This window comes from Chrysemys picta, chromosome 6 (genome assembly GCF_011386835.1).
Source record: "Chrysemys picta bellii isolate R12L10 chromosome 6, ASM1138683v2, whole genome shotgun sequence".
Classification (NCBI taxonomy): domain Eukaryota; kingdom Metazoa; phylum Chordata; order Testudines; family Emydidae; genus Chrysemys; species Chrysemys picta.
Window position 1 is genome coordinate 76,930,408 of NC_088796.1, and position 17,129 is coordinate 76,947,536.

General features: G+C 39.9%; 1 protein-coding gene across 6 annotated transcripts in view; it reads right to left on the reverse strand.

The window, feature by feature from the left end:
- The window catches only part of CEP120 (centrosomal protein 120), a 77,772-nt gene that overhangs the window by 20,220 nt on the left and 40,423 nt on the right, over positions 1-17,129 (reverse strand). For 5 of the 6 annotated variants that reach the window (XM_005305154.5, XM_065599286.1, XM_005305156.4 and 2 more), the window contains 6 exons: positions 13,194-13,290; positions 12,950-13,099; positions 10,745-10,834; positions 10,217-10,309; positions 7,510-7,671; positions 1,325-1,447 (listed from right to left, as the gene is read on the reverse strand). In XM_005305154.5, the coding sequence (XP_005305211.2) occupies positions 1,325-1,447; positions 7,510-7,671; positions 10,217-10,309; positions 10,745-10,834; positions 12,950-13,099; positions 13,194-13,290 (715 nt within the window). The remainder of the gene's footprint in view (positions 1-1,324; positions 1,448-7,509; positions 7,672-10,216; positions 10,310-10,744; positions 10,835-12,949; positions 13,100-13,193; positions 13,291-17,129) is intronic. The other variant, XM_065599285.1, reaches the window with a different exon arrangement.

Below are 17,129 nucleotides of genomic sequence, written 5' to 3' on the forward strand. Positions count from 1 at the left end.
TTTAATTCTGAAATGATAGCTTAGTAAATATTAAAAGAATTAGCCTATCTACCCCCAAAATCTTATGGCAGCAAGTCTCATAGGTTAATTGTATAACGTATTAAATAAATAAATCCTATGGGTCTTAATTTGATGCCTGTTAATTTTGAGTGCCTGTTATGTTGTATCCTGGGAACGGGTAAGTGTTCCACCCAAGTAGTCCTAAACATTAAAACACAACTTTGAGTGAGAATTATAGTTTTTAATAACACAACTATTTACCATTCAGTCTTCGGGGATCTCAAATGAAACTGGTTATGAAAAACAAATGTAAACATTTAAGGCCAAAAATTTCAAAAACGGGGCTTATGGTCTGAAGGCAAAAAACATACACTGAATTATGTGTGTGCATAAATCTCTGTTCTCACTTTTTAAAAATGTGAACCACAGAGAAAAATTCATAGTCTGACCCAACTCATACCACCATGGCAGGAAAAATAGGGATCACTGGCTTGAGTTGATAACAATATCTGGGGCTGGATGGTTCAGTGGATTAGCAATGATATGGTCACTGCTTCTAGAAACAAGCTCAAGTCAGTAGTAAAATAAAGTAGTCACTACATGACCGCTGTTCAGTGACCCATTTAAAATAAGTTGATGGCTTCAGTTAAAATCTCTGTAACAATGTCCAGATGGGAAATGCACACTCTCACTGGTAGTCAAGCAAGAATGCAAAGAACCAAATGAACACAGACTAAAACTACCCTCTCACTCCTAGTTGTGGTGCCATTCTATCTAGGGTTGAAACTCATTGAAGAAGTTGAATGGGGGTAGTTATTGCTAAAACAAATGTGGTTTCTGTTCTGTAAACAAACAGGGGACTTCTTTCTGGAGCACTCTTTAAAAAGTAATAGTGAAATATCCATCTTAAAAACTTACTTTAACAAAAGCTAGGAAATTCAAAACCCTCTATTTTTCTCCCCAGGTTTTGCTCTTCAGAGTCCCCCCCAATTCTAACTACAGTGCTAGCCATTAAAACATAAGCCTTTTCCAAGTGGTATGTAAGTTTATACAGTTTCCCCCTGTACTTAGAACTGGATATAAATGTGGTAATTGTTGTCAAATGTTGACTTCTAATAGTCAAAAACTGTCAAAAAGGTTATATAAGACTATTCCACAAGATTAGTTTCACCTACAAATAGGTTCTAAATATTTAGTGGCTGAAGAACTGTTGGAAGAGACAAAAAATGGAGATTAACCCACTTTATCTTGGAAACAGATTCTTCTTTCATCTTCATTAATAATGAGAACATCATTATGGAAGGTTAGTAAAGTCCAAAAGTACCTTTTCTAAAGTGAGAAGATTTATTTCTGATTGTAACCGGATTTCTGGTTTGCTGCATTGCTGTTCCTTGTACTGCTGGAACTCCTTTTCCAAAATTTTATACTTGTTTTCTGCTTCATAAAACTACATTAAAAACACCCAGATATGAAATCCATTAGAATACATTAATTTAACAATAAAACACATTCACGGGGATGAATGAGTCACAGAACTTAAATTAGCCCCTGGACCTAACATTTTATTTCAGTCAAGTAACTGATATAAAACAGACACTGAAAGCTTCACATTCATAAGTAATGAATTCTTGATTATGGGATATACAGACAGCATAACAGAAATAATGTTTAAGGAAAGTTTTGGCTATACAGGAAAGAAAATTCTATTTCCCTCTGACATAAAAACTAAAATGAAAAATTTGAACAGCTATATTTATACAAGTGAGACTTTGTAATTCTATAGAATTACTACCAAAAATGCACTTTTATCATCAAGTTTGTACACATGGCTTTTTTTTTTTTTAAATATAAAGTCAGCTATATTCGTATCTTCTATATGAAGTTTTTACTATTGACTCAACTTCACCAGTATAGCTTGTCCAGGAATGTCTGGAAGAGGAAATAAATAATATTTTGGTTAACCAAATAATGATTTAAAAGGCTGAAGCAGCAAGACTTCAGTGATAAATGACTTAAATGTTAGGAACCTTTGCCCTCACAGTATACTTGCAGAGTTGCAGGAAGAAAGGATTTTTGCTTTCTAGATAAAAATGGATAATTTCAAAGATGCTGTCTTAACCAACGTATGACCATATCACTCCATCAAAAGAACTATGCAAGTCATATCTTAAAGTAACTAGCACTTTCAATACTCCAGATTGGAAATGTAAATGCCTGGCAGAACAGTTTCAATTATCTACTGGGAAAAGGAGTACATAAAATAATGATACAAGTTAGTTTGTTAGAAAATTATTCAATTAGATAACTAACTTGGTTCACTTCGATAACACAGTCCACTTCATTAGTGGAAATGAAGCATTTCTAACTGTTGGATTTTGATTCACTTTTAACATGTAAATATAACTCTCTCCATGGGTTCTCTTTTTAGCTTAGCAGTTTAGGACTAATATTGGGGAAATTATTCATTTTGGTTAAAGGCATGAAATTGTTGCATTAATACATCTATTTATTTGGGCCCACTTGCTCAACACATTTTGGTATCCAACATTTAAAACGGTCTATTATTTTGTACAGAAATATTATCAGAAGACAGTAGTACTTCCAAAAAAACCAAACAAACAAAAAAACCCACAAGGCGGAGACATTTAGGTTCCAGTCATTCTCATTTACACCATTTGAAAAGAATTCATCATATTTGTACTGTAAAAGTAAGGCAGCTAACATACCATTTCTCTTTTTATTCCTGCTAATTCCTTCGTAAATATGGCATATATATGTTGACCATCAACAAGGCAACTAACTGGCTCAGTTGTGAGGAAATGCCTGTAATGCTAAAAACATTTGCACCAAATGTCTAATCCCTTGCTTGTTTTCCAAGACCTGAGACTCACTTCCAGAAGAAATGTGGACATCTCTTGCAACCAAACTCAGAATAGATGCCTATGCTGTGCAAACAGTCAATGAGACTCTGCCATTGGGAAGTGTTACAAAAACAATATACATAGCTGTCAAAAACAAAACAGGATTCCGTTATTCAGTAGGTCTCAAATAGAACAGTTCAAAGAAGACAACCCAAATAGCCATTCTTGAAAATGATTGGGCTCACCTTCACCCACCATACACTGCATGACAATCATTTTAAATGGTATTTTGAAAGAATTCTTCAAGTATGAAAATCAAGAATTTGAACTACGACTATCTTAAATAGCAAATGTATGAAGACACAAAGATAGGCCTTTTAATAGGTCAGAAAAATGAAGAAGCCCACACTAGTGGATATGAAGATCCTGCATGGGGTTACAGCTGTCCAGATTCAGTTAGCTGGCACTAAACAATAAAGATACTATGGGCCAGATTTTTCATCTCCCATTCGCTGCAACTTTAGGCAAAGAAAAGGCAAAAGCTTTCTTAGTTTTTCATGCTTTAGGTTACATTTATTTGAAGAGCCATAAAAATTTCTGGAAGCATGGAATGTACTGAAGCATTTTTTGGTATGTCATTCTTTAATTACTAAAATCACTGATACGTATCTGAAGGAAACTGAGTAGCATGAATTATTCCTTTTTATCAACATCAGGTCACTGGCAGTGTCATTGGGGCAAGACAGCACTTGGTCTTTAAGCAATCAATGTATCCAGGCAAATTTGCACTAGCACAATTTGAAAGCAATGCACTAGGTTGGGCAAATTTGGGGACACACTGCTGTAACAAAACCAAAATGTCAAGATCCAGCAAGTGGGGTGGAAGAGGAATCCAATTGGTGTAAGCCTGTGTGAATGCCAGCAGGATGCAATGAGCGAGCTTGTTCACTGTGAATTTCAGGGGGACTGATAGGTATGATGTATGCGGTATAAGGACAATGGAAGGTGGTCAGCACTATGCTACTCTGCTGAGGAAAAAAAATATAGTAACTCCTCACTTAACGTTGTAGTTATGTTTCTGAAAAATGCAACTTTAAGTGAAACGATGTTAAGCGAATCCAATTTCCACATAAGAATTAATGTAAATGGGGGGGGGTTAGGTTCCAGGGCAGCTTCCCCTACTCTGCAAGCACCAGAGGTGGGGGGTTCAACCTTCAGCCCGCCCACTCCTTCCCCCAATCCCCAACCCTTGACCCACCTCTTCTCCTCCCCACCCCCCATCTCCTCCCCCTCTACTTCCCTCTCTGCATCCTGGCTCCTCCCCCTTCCCTCCCCTCCCTTCTAAACGCCGCAAGCCAGCTGATTGCCGCGTAGGGGAGGGAGTGAGGAGGCACGCCGAGTCCTCGCTCCTCCCCTCTCCCTTCTGCCCAGGGCAATCAGCTGGCTTGCCGCGTTCGGGAGGCAGGGGGAGCCTGCGCGCCAAGTCCTTGCTCCTCCCCCCTCCCTTCTGCCGGGACAATCAGCTGGCTTGCGGCGTTTTGGAAGCAGGAGGGAGGGGGGAGGAGTGAGGACTCCCCCTCCCTCCTGCCAGCAGCAATCAGCTGGCTTGGGGCGTTTGGGAGGCAGGGGAGGGATGGGGGAGGCGTGCCGAGTCCTCCCTCCTGCCCGGGGCAATCAGCTGGCTTGCCGCATTCGGGAGGCAGGGGAGGGAGGGGGAGCATGCACGCCGAGTGCTCGCTCCTTCCCCCTCCCTCCAAAACACCGCAAGCCAGCTGATTGCCATGGGGGGGAGGAGGGGGAAAAGCACTGAGTCACAGTCTGCCGGCGGGCGGGAGGTGCTGGGAGGGGAGGGGGCCGTAGGGAGGCTGCCAGCTGTGGAGAAAGCAGGCAGCCAAACAACGTAAGAGTGGAGCATTGCGCAACTTTAAACGAGTATGGTCCCTAATTGATTAGCAACGAAACAACGTTAAGCGGGACAACTTCAAGTGAGGAGTTACTGTATATGGGCCATTCAGTGGCAACTAATATTTTACTAATTAATTAGTGTGTCTTCTGGTTCATCACATTTACTAATATTAATGAATTTTAAGGCTATATTTTATGATCATCAGAGCTTAGCTTTGTACACTAAAGGCCGGATTCAGATGTGGTATCAGGGGAGTTGAACCTGCTCATATCATGTCTAAATATGGCCCTCAGTGTCCCAATCTCTGGTTTGATTGGGCCTCTGGTAATGAACTAATATATCAACTTAGGACAGGGGCGGGCAAACTTTTTGGCCTGAGGGCCACATCGGATTTCCAAAATTGTATGGAGGGCCAGTTAGCGGAGGCTGTGCCTCCCCAAACAGCCAGGCATGGCCCGGCCCTGCCACCTATCCGACCCCTCCTGCTTCTTGCCCCGACAGCCCACCTACCCCGTCCAACCACCTCTTCTCCCTGTCCCCTGACTGCCCTCAGAAACCTCTACTCCTGACTGCCCCCCACCACCCTATCCAACCCCCCTCTCCTTCCTGACTGCCCCCTGGGAACCCCTGCCCCGTTCAACTCCCCTGTTCCTTGCCCTCTGATTGTCCCGACCCCTATCCACACCCGTACCCCCTGACCACCACTCCAAACTCCCCTGCCCGCTATCCAACCCCCCTCCCGCTCCCTGCCCCCTTACTGTGCTGCCTGGAGTACTGGTGGCTAGCGGCACTATAGCCGCGCCACCCAGAGCACCAGGACAGGAAGCCGCGCTGCCCGGCTGGAGCCAGCCACGCCACTGTGCAGCACAGAGCACTGGGTCAGGCCCCAGCTCTGCAGCTGCGCTGAGGAGAGGGACCGGGGGCTAGCCTCCTGGGCCAGGAGCCGGGCAGGAGGGTCCCGCAGCCCATAGTTTGCCCATCTCTGACTTAGGATATGAACAGAGGTGTGGCATGACCAGGTCACATAAATGTATAAAGTATTTCATGCTCTGATTATTGCAAAATAGTTTAAATAGTCTAAATAAAAATAGTTAATATGATTTATGTGAAAATTGAAATGTATGCTTGTGTGATGTATCCACAATTTAAAATGCTGGTTGAACGCAGCAGAATGAGTTTGGAAGGTAAACTCAATTTTTAAATGATCAAATATAAATACAACAGATATCATGCTTGTAATCAAAAGTCAATGATTTTTGACTCAACAGCTGGGCTATTTCTAGGTTGTCAACATCTCTTCAACACCACAATGGAAAATTTACATTAAACCTTGATACATTGGATACTACTTTTCACATGAAAAAAAATCTTAAAACCAAGATAATGCTAAATGAAAATTAAAGACATACTGAAAAGGACAAAATTGAAAAAAAAACCCAGCTGTTTCTAATACAAAGGCTTCCTCTAGCACGATACAGATGGATCTCTTCATTAGTCAGTGCTACTGTGGGATCAACATTAGAGTTTATGGATTGGTAAGAAATGAAAAACACTAAAGAAAAAAAATACCATTCAAATGAGCTAAACACACTGAAAAATATTTAAGCAATATTCCATAGTGTATTTCCAGTAACAATAATTGAGAGACAGCTGTAAAATGGCTCAACATGAACTGTTAGAAATAATGCTACTAGAATTAAAAAGAAAACATGCTTTATTTTCTGTTACCAACATCCTTCGTAACATTCAACAAAAAGGTTTGCTACCCTATTCACATTATAGAAAGATAATTATGCCGAGTGAAAAGAATAATGTATTCTCAAAATTATTTTTTCCATTTTCAAATATTTTACTATACTAGCATTGCTTTATGATTGGGCTGTAAAATGAAATGAACAGTCAAGATAGTTAGAAATGTCATTAATAAATTCTAATTGCTTCAGCAAAATTTTGGAAATATACACTACACTTCAGTAGCATCACTCCCAAATACAAGTATCAGAGCTTTTTACAGTTCCAGACTCTGGGCTGGTCGACACTGGGGTGGGGGTGGGGGTGGGGGGAGGGAATCAATCTAAGATACCCAACTTTAGCTACGCGAATGGCGTAGCTGAAGTTGAAGTATCTAAGATCGAATTACCTGGGGGTCCACACGGCGCGGGATCGACGGCCGCGGCTCCCCTGTCGACTGTGCTACCGTTGCTCGCTCCGGTGGAGTTCCGGAGTAGACTGGGAGCGCGTTCGGGGATCGATATATCGCATCGTAACGAGACGCGATATATCGATCCCCGATAAATCGATTACTACCCGCCAATCCGGCGGGTAGTGAAGACGTACCCTAAGAGTCCTGTGGCACCTTATAGACGAACAGATGTATTGGAGCATAAGCTTTTGTGGGTGAATATGCTTATGGTCCAATACGTCTGTCTGTCTATAAGGTGCCACAGGACTCTTTGTCCCAAATACAATACACCTTCGTGATTTCAATTTGGTTTTCAGCCTCAAAAAGCAAATAATGCTATAATACCTAAATGGTAAAATAAAGGCCCTGCTCCTGCAATAAGCTTCTTATATGTGGACCTCTATGCTTGCGTCAAGCTCATTGAATGACTGGGACCAAAGTGTTGATTTCCAAGTTGCCAGACTATGCCTGTGCCTAAATATACAACTTTTTAACGTTATTTGTATATTTATTTCCACTCAACCCAGCGGGAAGGAAGGTAATTTAATTTCTTTACTTACTTGCTGCTGCAGGCGGACCTTGTCCTCTTCCAGCTGTTTGATCTTTGACCTCTCCAGTTCAACTTGATGTGCACATTCTTCTTTGACTCGCCGCACAGAATCCTGCAGTTCTTGAAAGTTTCGTTCATGCTGTGCTTGCAATTCTCTTTTTACTCTTTGGAGCTTAAAATTAAAACATTTTTGAATGCAGTAATAGACAGGTTTATGATCTTTAGTTGGAAGTCTTCATTACAACCGTTAGTACTCGTTTTAATAAATTCTCATTACACTTGGATCCACTTTTTATGGCTCATAAGTATTACTTTCACTTCCTTGATTCCTATATTTCCAATATGGACTATAATCATCTGCTATTTCCTCCCAGACTCGAAACAGTGACCTTCACATTACTACATACTGGCCACAGATCCAACTCTCCTCTAATTCAAATTCTGGCAACCAGATAAAATGTGTGTGCTATATAACTCCTAGCGTGACAGCCCCAAGAACAAGGGAGAAAGAGGAGCAGCAGCACCTAACAATGCCGGTATCCAGAGATACCAACATCTTACTGTCCATGCATAGTCCACAGACATTGCACTTTCTCAATCCAGCATAAGATGAAGAACTGAGTTTATCCCATCTAGCCTATTATAGTGGAGCAATAACAGTGAGATCAGATTTAAGGTTGAATCAAGATGTTCAGTTCAACAGGGCTCAACCTTCACATCCAGAACTGAACATGGAATATGATCTTTCTTGGATGCTTGAATTTTCCAAAAAGGTATGAAGAACAGTAGGGTTGCTACAGGCTAAATAAAACCCTCTCAAAAAACCTTCTTCTGAAATTATGTACATGCTAAAAGACTTTTTTTTAAAAACCATGTTGCATAGATACTGTTGAACACAACAGCTTCATAGTATCTCTAAATCTTCAAGTCAGTGTCCCATTAAATCCAAAGCAAATTTTGAGCTAAAAATATTTGTAATACAAAATTAATAAAAATACCTTCCCTCAAGACTGAAATGACCATGGCCAAAATCTAGCCACTGGGTATTTGAATGAAAGCTAAAAAGAAAATTGGTCAGATATATGACTATTTACACAGCAAGTTACATCTCGGGTATGCAGGGAATCTCAATGTAGGGCAAGGCGTGGACAGAGCCAGGACAGCTCATTCTGGGAGCACTCTTATCTCTGTCCACAAACCTCAAAAGAAGTTGATGAAATGGAATGATATTCCTATTGGGGGTGATAAACCCCATATCCACCCACACTGCTAAAAAAATGTCCAGAAAGGGGGCAATAGGGAAGCCCTTCCCACCCCATATCGACAATTAGCTTTCTCCACCTCTGATGTGGAAGATCCACTGGGACCCAGCAGCATTGTTCTTTTTCCCTTGTTCTTGGGGCTGTCACGCTAGGAGATATATAGCACATACATTTTATCTGGTTGCCAGAATTTGAACAATTCAGCCCATTCAGCCCCTGCTTAGCACTCTTGTATGTTAAAATGGGAACAGGGAGGAGGTGGGGGAATCTCTTTCTGAAGCTATTAGAATAGGAGAGTAGGGTTCCTCTCTAAGCAACTTCTCCACCCACCAATCTTCTGCTCACTGGCCAGCAGACAAACGCCTCTGGTGGCCCTGATGAGGCTGCTCAGACAACAAAGGAGCTCTGATGTGAAAGCAGGAGTCTCTGTAAAAGGGGCAAGAATTAGAACTGGGGGAAGGCAGAATGCCCTTGCGGGCAGATTGATGCTCTCATCCCCAACTCAGAACCACTTATACTAGGATGGGATGGTGACACTTTGGGGTGGTGCCATTACAGGGTGATGCTGATGCATCCAAAAACACATTCCTTAAAAGGGGAGGCTGACAAGGGGAGTTATTTGTGGATGTGAGGTCTTGGAGAACTCCTCCCCACTTTAGACCACTACTACAGCTAATGCACAATAGGCACTAAATACCTGCCTTTTGTCAAGTCTACCCCACCTCCATATTCCACACACACACCCTCCTTCCGAACTGTTGGGTCCTTCACAAACAAACAAAAAAAGGCCACCCAGGAAAACAGCAAACAGAGACTTTGTTAAAGTCAGTTTAGGCACATCAGGGCATAACCCACCCACTCACAAAACCGAAAGGGGGGGGGGGGGGGGAATTGAGAAAATTGCAAATTAATAGAGAATTTTTTCCCTGTACCCTTTCACCCATGTATCAAGTTACACACTGTCTATGAGACAATGTGGCCCCCACAGAAAAGTGATGATCATTTCTAACAGATACAGGTACATAATACACTCACCAAATTCATCTGACTTGCAATGTAATGCAAAACATTAACTATGACCTCAATCTTTCCCCAAGAACATTTCCAATGTCACCAACAACCTGGGCAGATGTCTTCTCTGCACACATAATACTGTTGCTGAGGACACAATTCAGATTTTCCCATTACTGCAAATGAACAGGTGAATTAGGTGAAAGTAGAGTATTGCCACACAGATACCACAAATAAAATTGCACTCTTATCTCTGTCCACAAACTTCAAAAGAACCTGATGAAATGGAATGATATTCATATTGGAGGTGATAAATCCCGATATCCACCCAACTGCTAAGAGAATGTCCAGAAAGAGGGGAAATAGGAAAGCTCAAGAACATGTATATGTGCATGCAGGATTTAAACATACATTCTCTTTGACATATTGATAAGTATTTTTTACCTCTGATTCTGCACTGACAAGCTGTCGTTCACGCTTCTCTAAATCTGTCAAGGTTTTCTGAAGTTGTTCTTCCAAATTTGTATATTCCGCTACCTAAAAACAAGCACTGATTTCTTGATTTTTTTTTCTTGTAATAAAATCCCAATTTTAGATAAGCCCAGAGCTCCAGATATATATACTCCAATATTTATATAAACAGAAATGAAACTTAAAACATGCATGTATTAGGATCAGAAATTAGAGATGAACTTCTATACTATACAAGGCAAGTCAAATCTCCAAATATTAAGGCTAGCTAATATAGAAATTACATGGCAGAGATCCTTTTTCTCTTTCTAATACACTACCTCAGTACCATGATTGGTAGCACAAGTGACCTTTGTTCTAGATTTAGTTTGAAAGAAGGATTTTGTCTGTCCTTTTAATGATGTGAAGTGTGGGTCCCCACTAACAGCTGCACATCCCCAACTATGCTCTTGTTTGAAGTTATCATATTGCAAAAGAATTTGAATGGGTCACTCTCCTTACCTTTTTCTTTACTAATGCTTCTCTTTCTTTATCCCTTTTTTTCCACTCCTCTGCAAGTGCCTGCATGTGAGCCAACTCCTTCTTTTTTAGCTAACAAAAAACAAAACAAAAACATACTTCATCTTTGGAAGTCAATAAAATAAAGGCTACAGAAAAAATTAAAATGCACAGCTAGCCAACTGTAAAGTAATTACACCTCTATCCCAATATAACACGGTCCTCAGGAAAAAAAAATCTTACTGCGTTATAGGTGAAACCGCGTTACATCAAACATGCTTTGATCCACTGGATTGCGCAGCCCTGCCCCCCCGGAGCACTGCTTTACCACGTTATATCCGAATTCATGTTATATCGAGGTAGAGGTGTATTTAGGAGAGTCTTCCTGAAGAATGAGAACAAAATTCTGTTCTCAGATCCACATAGCAGATTTTAGTTAAAATATTCTGGCTTTACACAAGCAGAACTCCTAGGAAGATCTGACCTGTAGAGGAGCAGGATACTGAACATGCATGGCTTTTAGTAGAAGGATGCCATGAACAATACTTGTTAAAACTATTTAAATACATTGAGCCACTCTGCATCTGATTTAATAGTATAACACATACAGTGATATTGAAACATCTTTGTACTTTAATAGCATTTAGCAGTACAGCAAACACATAGTATGATATGCAATAATCTTTTGTTATATTTACTAGGATCAAAAAATTTCCTACTTAAACTCAGGATCCCTTGAATTTTTTTTTTTTTTTTTTTAAGAACGCTTACCACTATTTTTGAAACCATGCCTAGGATATAAATGAAAGACTTCATGAACTGAAGGACAGCAATGGACAAAAAATCCTAAGCAGTAAATTTTAACAGAGAATAAAAAATATGCAGGTTGAATAGTGGGAGAAAGAAGATAATACCTAACAGTGGTCATCTTTTCAACTCGAGTTTCATAAAGTTTAAAAACTCAAGAATCTATACATTTTATTATATCCTTTAAAAATATTCTCAGGGATATATTTGAGCTCAGTGGTTCCCAAACTTTTTCCTCCCACGACCTCCTTTGGGATCACCTCCATTAACATGGCCCCCAAGAATCTACGAGGTAGGCGGTTTGAAAATTAGAAGCACAAAAAATCATGTTTAGACCACCAAAGTGATAGGAAGGGGAGCAAGTGGAGCTACTGAAACTCAGCAGTGGGAGGAGGGGTGCCCTTCTCCTCCCCCCCCCCTCCGCAGCTAGCACCCAGTGCACCTACTTCCTCAATGGCTAGCACGTGTACCCCCTGCCCAGCTGCCTGTGCCCTGTCCTTCCTGCCCCCAGTGGCTGGCCACATGCTCTGAATCCTGTCCTTCCCTGGGCTAGGTGTCTCCACCAGGTGCTACCTACCCAACTCAGGTGGACAGCCCAATCTTATGCACCATATCAGCCACTCCTCCCACCCATGTCGAGAAATGGTCTGAAGTAAATGATGAAATTCAGTGAAGACAAATGCAAAGTACTCCACTTAGGAACGAATAATCAGTTGCACACATGCAAAATGGGGAATGACTGCCTAGGAAGAAATACTGCGGAAAGGGATCTGGGGGTCATAGTGAACCACAAACTAAAATGGGTCAAAAGAGTAACATTGTGGCAAAACAAAAAAAGCAAACTGGAATAAATTGCCTAGGGAGGTTGTGGAATCTCCATCATTGGAGATTTTTAAGAGCAGGTTAGACAAACAACTGCCAGGAATGGTCTAGACAATACTTAGTCTGCCATGAATGCAGGGGACTGGACTAGATGACCTCTTGAGGTCCCTTCCAGTCCTATGATTCTATGTGCATGGGGGAGGAAACATAGCCAGGGCCCACTCTCGCCCCCATAGATATTGTAGCAGAAGAAAACATTGGAGGGTGGAAACATACATCATTCCCCTCTCCCCAATACTTTCCTTCTCCCTCCCCCAACATCCCACAAACCTCCTGGTACTCTTTGGGGGGTCGTGACCCATACTTTGTGAAATGCTGTTTTAGCTCATAGGGTCATATAAACCTGATTCAGTCTATTGCTAGGTGATTAAGTAGTAACCTACTACTGACAAGTAAGAAAAGCTCTGTCATATGATCCTGTATCAGCCAACTGAACTGAATGATTTTTCCCCATTTGTTAAATGTCACTCAAGCAGAGATGCGGTCTGAATTTCATTATAAAAATACAGATAAAGGAACCTGGTTCTCAAAGATGTCCTCTTGCATTTCCTTCCACATTTCTAACTCAAGTGCTGCTTTGTATTCAAGAGTTTCTCGTGGCTCTGGATCAGTTTCTGGGACATGATGAGGCTGAGATGAAGGGACCTGCTGCTGCCCAGCACCTAAACACTGATTATGAAAACAATGCAATTTTATTTTTTTCCATCAACTTTAATTGAAACTTTAAAGAAAAAGGATTATGTTAATGGACTGTATAATTTACCTGAGAAGAATCTGATACCAGAACTTCATGCATTTTTACAAGCCCATAATCTTCCAGAGTCACAGTGTAAGAAAGTTCTGCTATCCTATTGTTTGCCCTAAAAATTACATAAGAATGATTATTCTTTATTTTTGTTGGAAGTTGCCATAAAACTTACTGTAGTTCATTTACGGCAAGGTAGAACAGCAAGGCTGTAGAACAGCAAGGCTAAAAGGTTGAACAAGTTTGCAGTGTAGTCTGTTCGAATCTCTTCCAGAGCATAGCATGCTGTATGTGAGAGTCCTAAAACACTATTAATTTACAGAACTTACAGCAATAAGTACACAATCTATCACTAATTCAAGAACAGTTAAGACTTGCTCCTGGGAGGGGAGGGGGGAAATCAAGAAAAAAATAAAACCCTGTTCATAGATTCATAGATTATAGGACTGGAAGGGACCTCGAGAGGTCATCGAGTCCAGTCCCCTGCCCGCATGGCAGGACCAAATACTGTCTAGACCATCCCTGATAGACATTTATCTAACCTACTCTTAAATATCTCCAGAGACGGAGATTCCACAACCTCCCTAGGCAATTTGTTCCAGTGTTTAACCACCCTGACAGTTAGGAACTTTTTCCTAATGTCCAACCTAGACCTCCCTTGCTGCAGTTTAAACCCATTGTTTCTGGTTCTATCCTTAGAGGCTAAGGTGAACAAGTTCTCTCCCTCCTTCTTATGCCACCCTTTTAGATACCTGAAAACTGCTATCATGTCCCCTCTCAGTCTTCTCTTTTCCAAACTAAACAAACCCAATTCTTTCAGCCTTCCTTCATAGGTCATGTTCTCAAGACCTTTAATCATTCTTGTTGCTCTTCTTTGGACCCTTTCCAATTTCTCCACATCTTTTTTAAAATGCGGCGCCCAGAACTGGACACAATACTCCAGCTGAGGCCTAACCAGAGCAGAGTAGAGCAGAAGAATGACTATTACACATAACACTACAAAAAGAATCAATGCTTCAGTTGGGGCTACAATCTTAAATCTCCAATCTGAAAAATATACTTGATCAAAGTATTTTGCAACTGAATTTACTCCATGAAGCCTATATTCAACTGTATGCTTAACTTTTTAAAAAAAAATTATAAAAAATTAACATAACTGATGTACTACTTAGCAACATGCCTGAATACTATTCTTTTAATCAATACTTCTGTCCACTGAATTTGTTAACCTTTTCCACTTTAAACTCTTGACATCTTAACCATTTTCTCACTAACTCTCCCCTTTTTCATCACAGAGCAGCTACCTCCCCGGAGATAGGCTGAACTATTCCTTCCAAAGCCCCAGTCTCAAATAAGTTTTATACAGAATGTGTTCACAAGTGAAAAGTCTGGCTTCCTAATGCTCACTTTAGAAAGGGGAATTATTTCTCCCCACATCCTATAAAGAAAATCTGAACCCCACCTAGGGAGTCTCATGACAATGTTATTGTACTGAAACAGATATGCAAAATGTCTTCAATAAGAGATTTACTATTCTAGATATAAAAAAAGAAAGAGATCTTTTACAACTTGTGAGTACACAGAGAGTAAATGATGCCCACTAGCCAAGAGAAAAATTTGCCTGCCCCATCTCTCTGGGTGTGGAAGGCAGTGGAACCAGTGTGTTTATGTTGCATGAGAAGAGGATGTTTAAATAAGAAAAGTATGCATATAAACACCATAGAGATGAAGGCAACAATCATTCCAACATCGAGGTCTGTTTTGGTACAGAGAGTTCTGGTCCAAGTACTTTATTCAGCATTGTTTAAAGAGATCTACTGAAGTATTTTTAAAAGGTTTTAAAAAGCTATATTCCATAGACATAGTTTGGGGAGGGCAGAGGGCATGTTGCCCCTTCCCCTTCCCTCCCCCCCGCAAACTGCAAGCCTTGGGCAGGCGCAGAATTCCCCCTCGCCCCCCCATGCGTGGCCCCATTGACCTGACTGGAGCTCCCCCACCAAATATAAAAGTCAAACTACACCTATGTTATATTCTATTTTCCAAGGGAAGAAGTTAACTAAATTTGAGAGTGGAGTATGCAAGCATATTATATTAATTTCTCAGAACTCTAAACTTCTGATTTTCTAAAAACAAAACCCAAAATATTTATATTTTTCTATGTTATATTAAATGTATGTAGTTTACATAAAGAGATGAGATGTTAAGGTAAATTGTTAATTTGATCATGTTCAAAGAGACATTTAGTACTATAGTGAATACTTTATGTCAAACGAGAATGAAACTAAAATTCACTGCCACAGTAAAAACACATGCTAATTACATTTTTGAAAGTGCCATCTATTGATAATTAAGTTTTGTGCAATACTGCCATGTGTTTCATTTTGAACAGATTTTCACTCTTGGGGAAAAGTCCATTTGATTCTATAAAGGAAATCATAATTTAGACCATGATGCTGAAAAGAGCTACACATATGGTTACATTTACAAACTAGGGGTGAAATCCTTGCCTTATTGAAGTTAATGGCAAAACTCCCATTGTTTTCAATGGGGCAGGATTTCATTTCATGTGTAGTCCAATTGAATTCACTGGGACTTTTCATAATGTGTAAAGGTTGAGGCCCCTAAATCTATTAACAAGTTATTGTACTATTAGAAAGTCCTCTGACGGACATTGTCCAACAAACTCCTGCTGAGTTTCTTATAGATCTCAATACTGATTCAGGACACCTAAATGAAACCTCTTGGACTCTGATTCAGGAAAGCACTCAAGCATATAGCTAACTTGTTTAAATCCCCTTGACGTCAGTGCACATGTTTAAAGTTAAGCATAGGCTTAAGTGCTTTCCTGAATGAAGGTCTTAATGAATGGGTTTTACTTTACTACTCTTTCTCTGTAGTCACCCAAACATATAAAGGTTTGTAAGCTTTGATAATACTAACTCTGAAGTTTCATACTGAGGAAGTGATATTCATTTTGGGCAGCCTCAAGCTGGAAAGTTTTAAAAGAATATGTTCCAAAATGAAGATCCAAGATGTATTTATCCTAATTTAACAAACAAACAATATGGAAGGAGAAAAAAAGCCAACAATTACAGCGTATGTTTTGTCAGCTAAGAACAGACCCAGACCTAATAACTTGCATGAAAGGAGGAATGAGGGTGCAGCCGTGTTTACAGCTGGATCTGAAAAAACTAGGCTACGTTATTTCCAGGAGGTAAAAGCCACAACAACATAACTTGTCTAAACAAATAATTAATGGGAATTTTTAGCTCGGTCACTCTCTTAATGGTCCCTGAAGTTACTGTTGTCCAACTGCCTACTTCCCAGACAAGAGAAAAATTTGACTTAATGCAATACTGAGAAATTGTCCGTGATTCTCAATATATTTATAGTCTACAGATATTAATAGGGACAGTGTCCTAAAATATTTCAGATTATTAAAATAAGATTTTTTTTAAATCTAAATTTACTTTTCACTATTTGTTCTGATTACCTTTGCATTTCTTAATTTGGAAAATGAAAGTCAGTCAATTTCAGTTTCTCATACTCTAGTACTAATAATTTGTACAGCTCCAGAAGGGAATGTTTATTTACATACAAATTACAAGAAATATTTATATTGGCTTTTCAAATCAGTTTTGTGAAATCTTGCCTTTACAAAAATATAAGTTTGGGGCCAAATCTGACTTACAAGTATGATATCAGCCTTTCAAAGAGCGGCTAAACTGAATATTTCATTGGACTGTCAAATAACATTTCTTACCTATTTTCAAATTTTACCAGAAATTTCAGCAATAATTTAAGTTTCTACAGCACTTTGAACATAAATATCAAGTTATGATAGGTACATTTTCTATATAGAAATTCTGTAAAGTTGTTAAAACATGAAAAAAAAAAATCACACCCAAATACCATGACAGTATGTATTACAGCTATTCATAAAATTCTATCCCT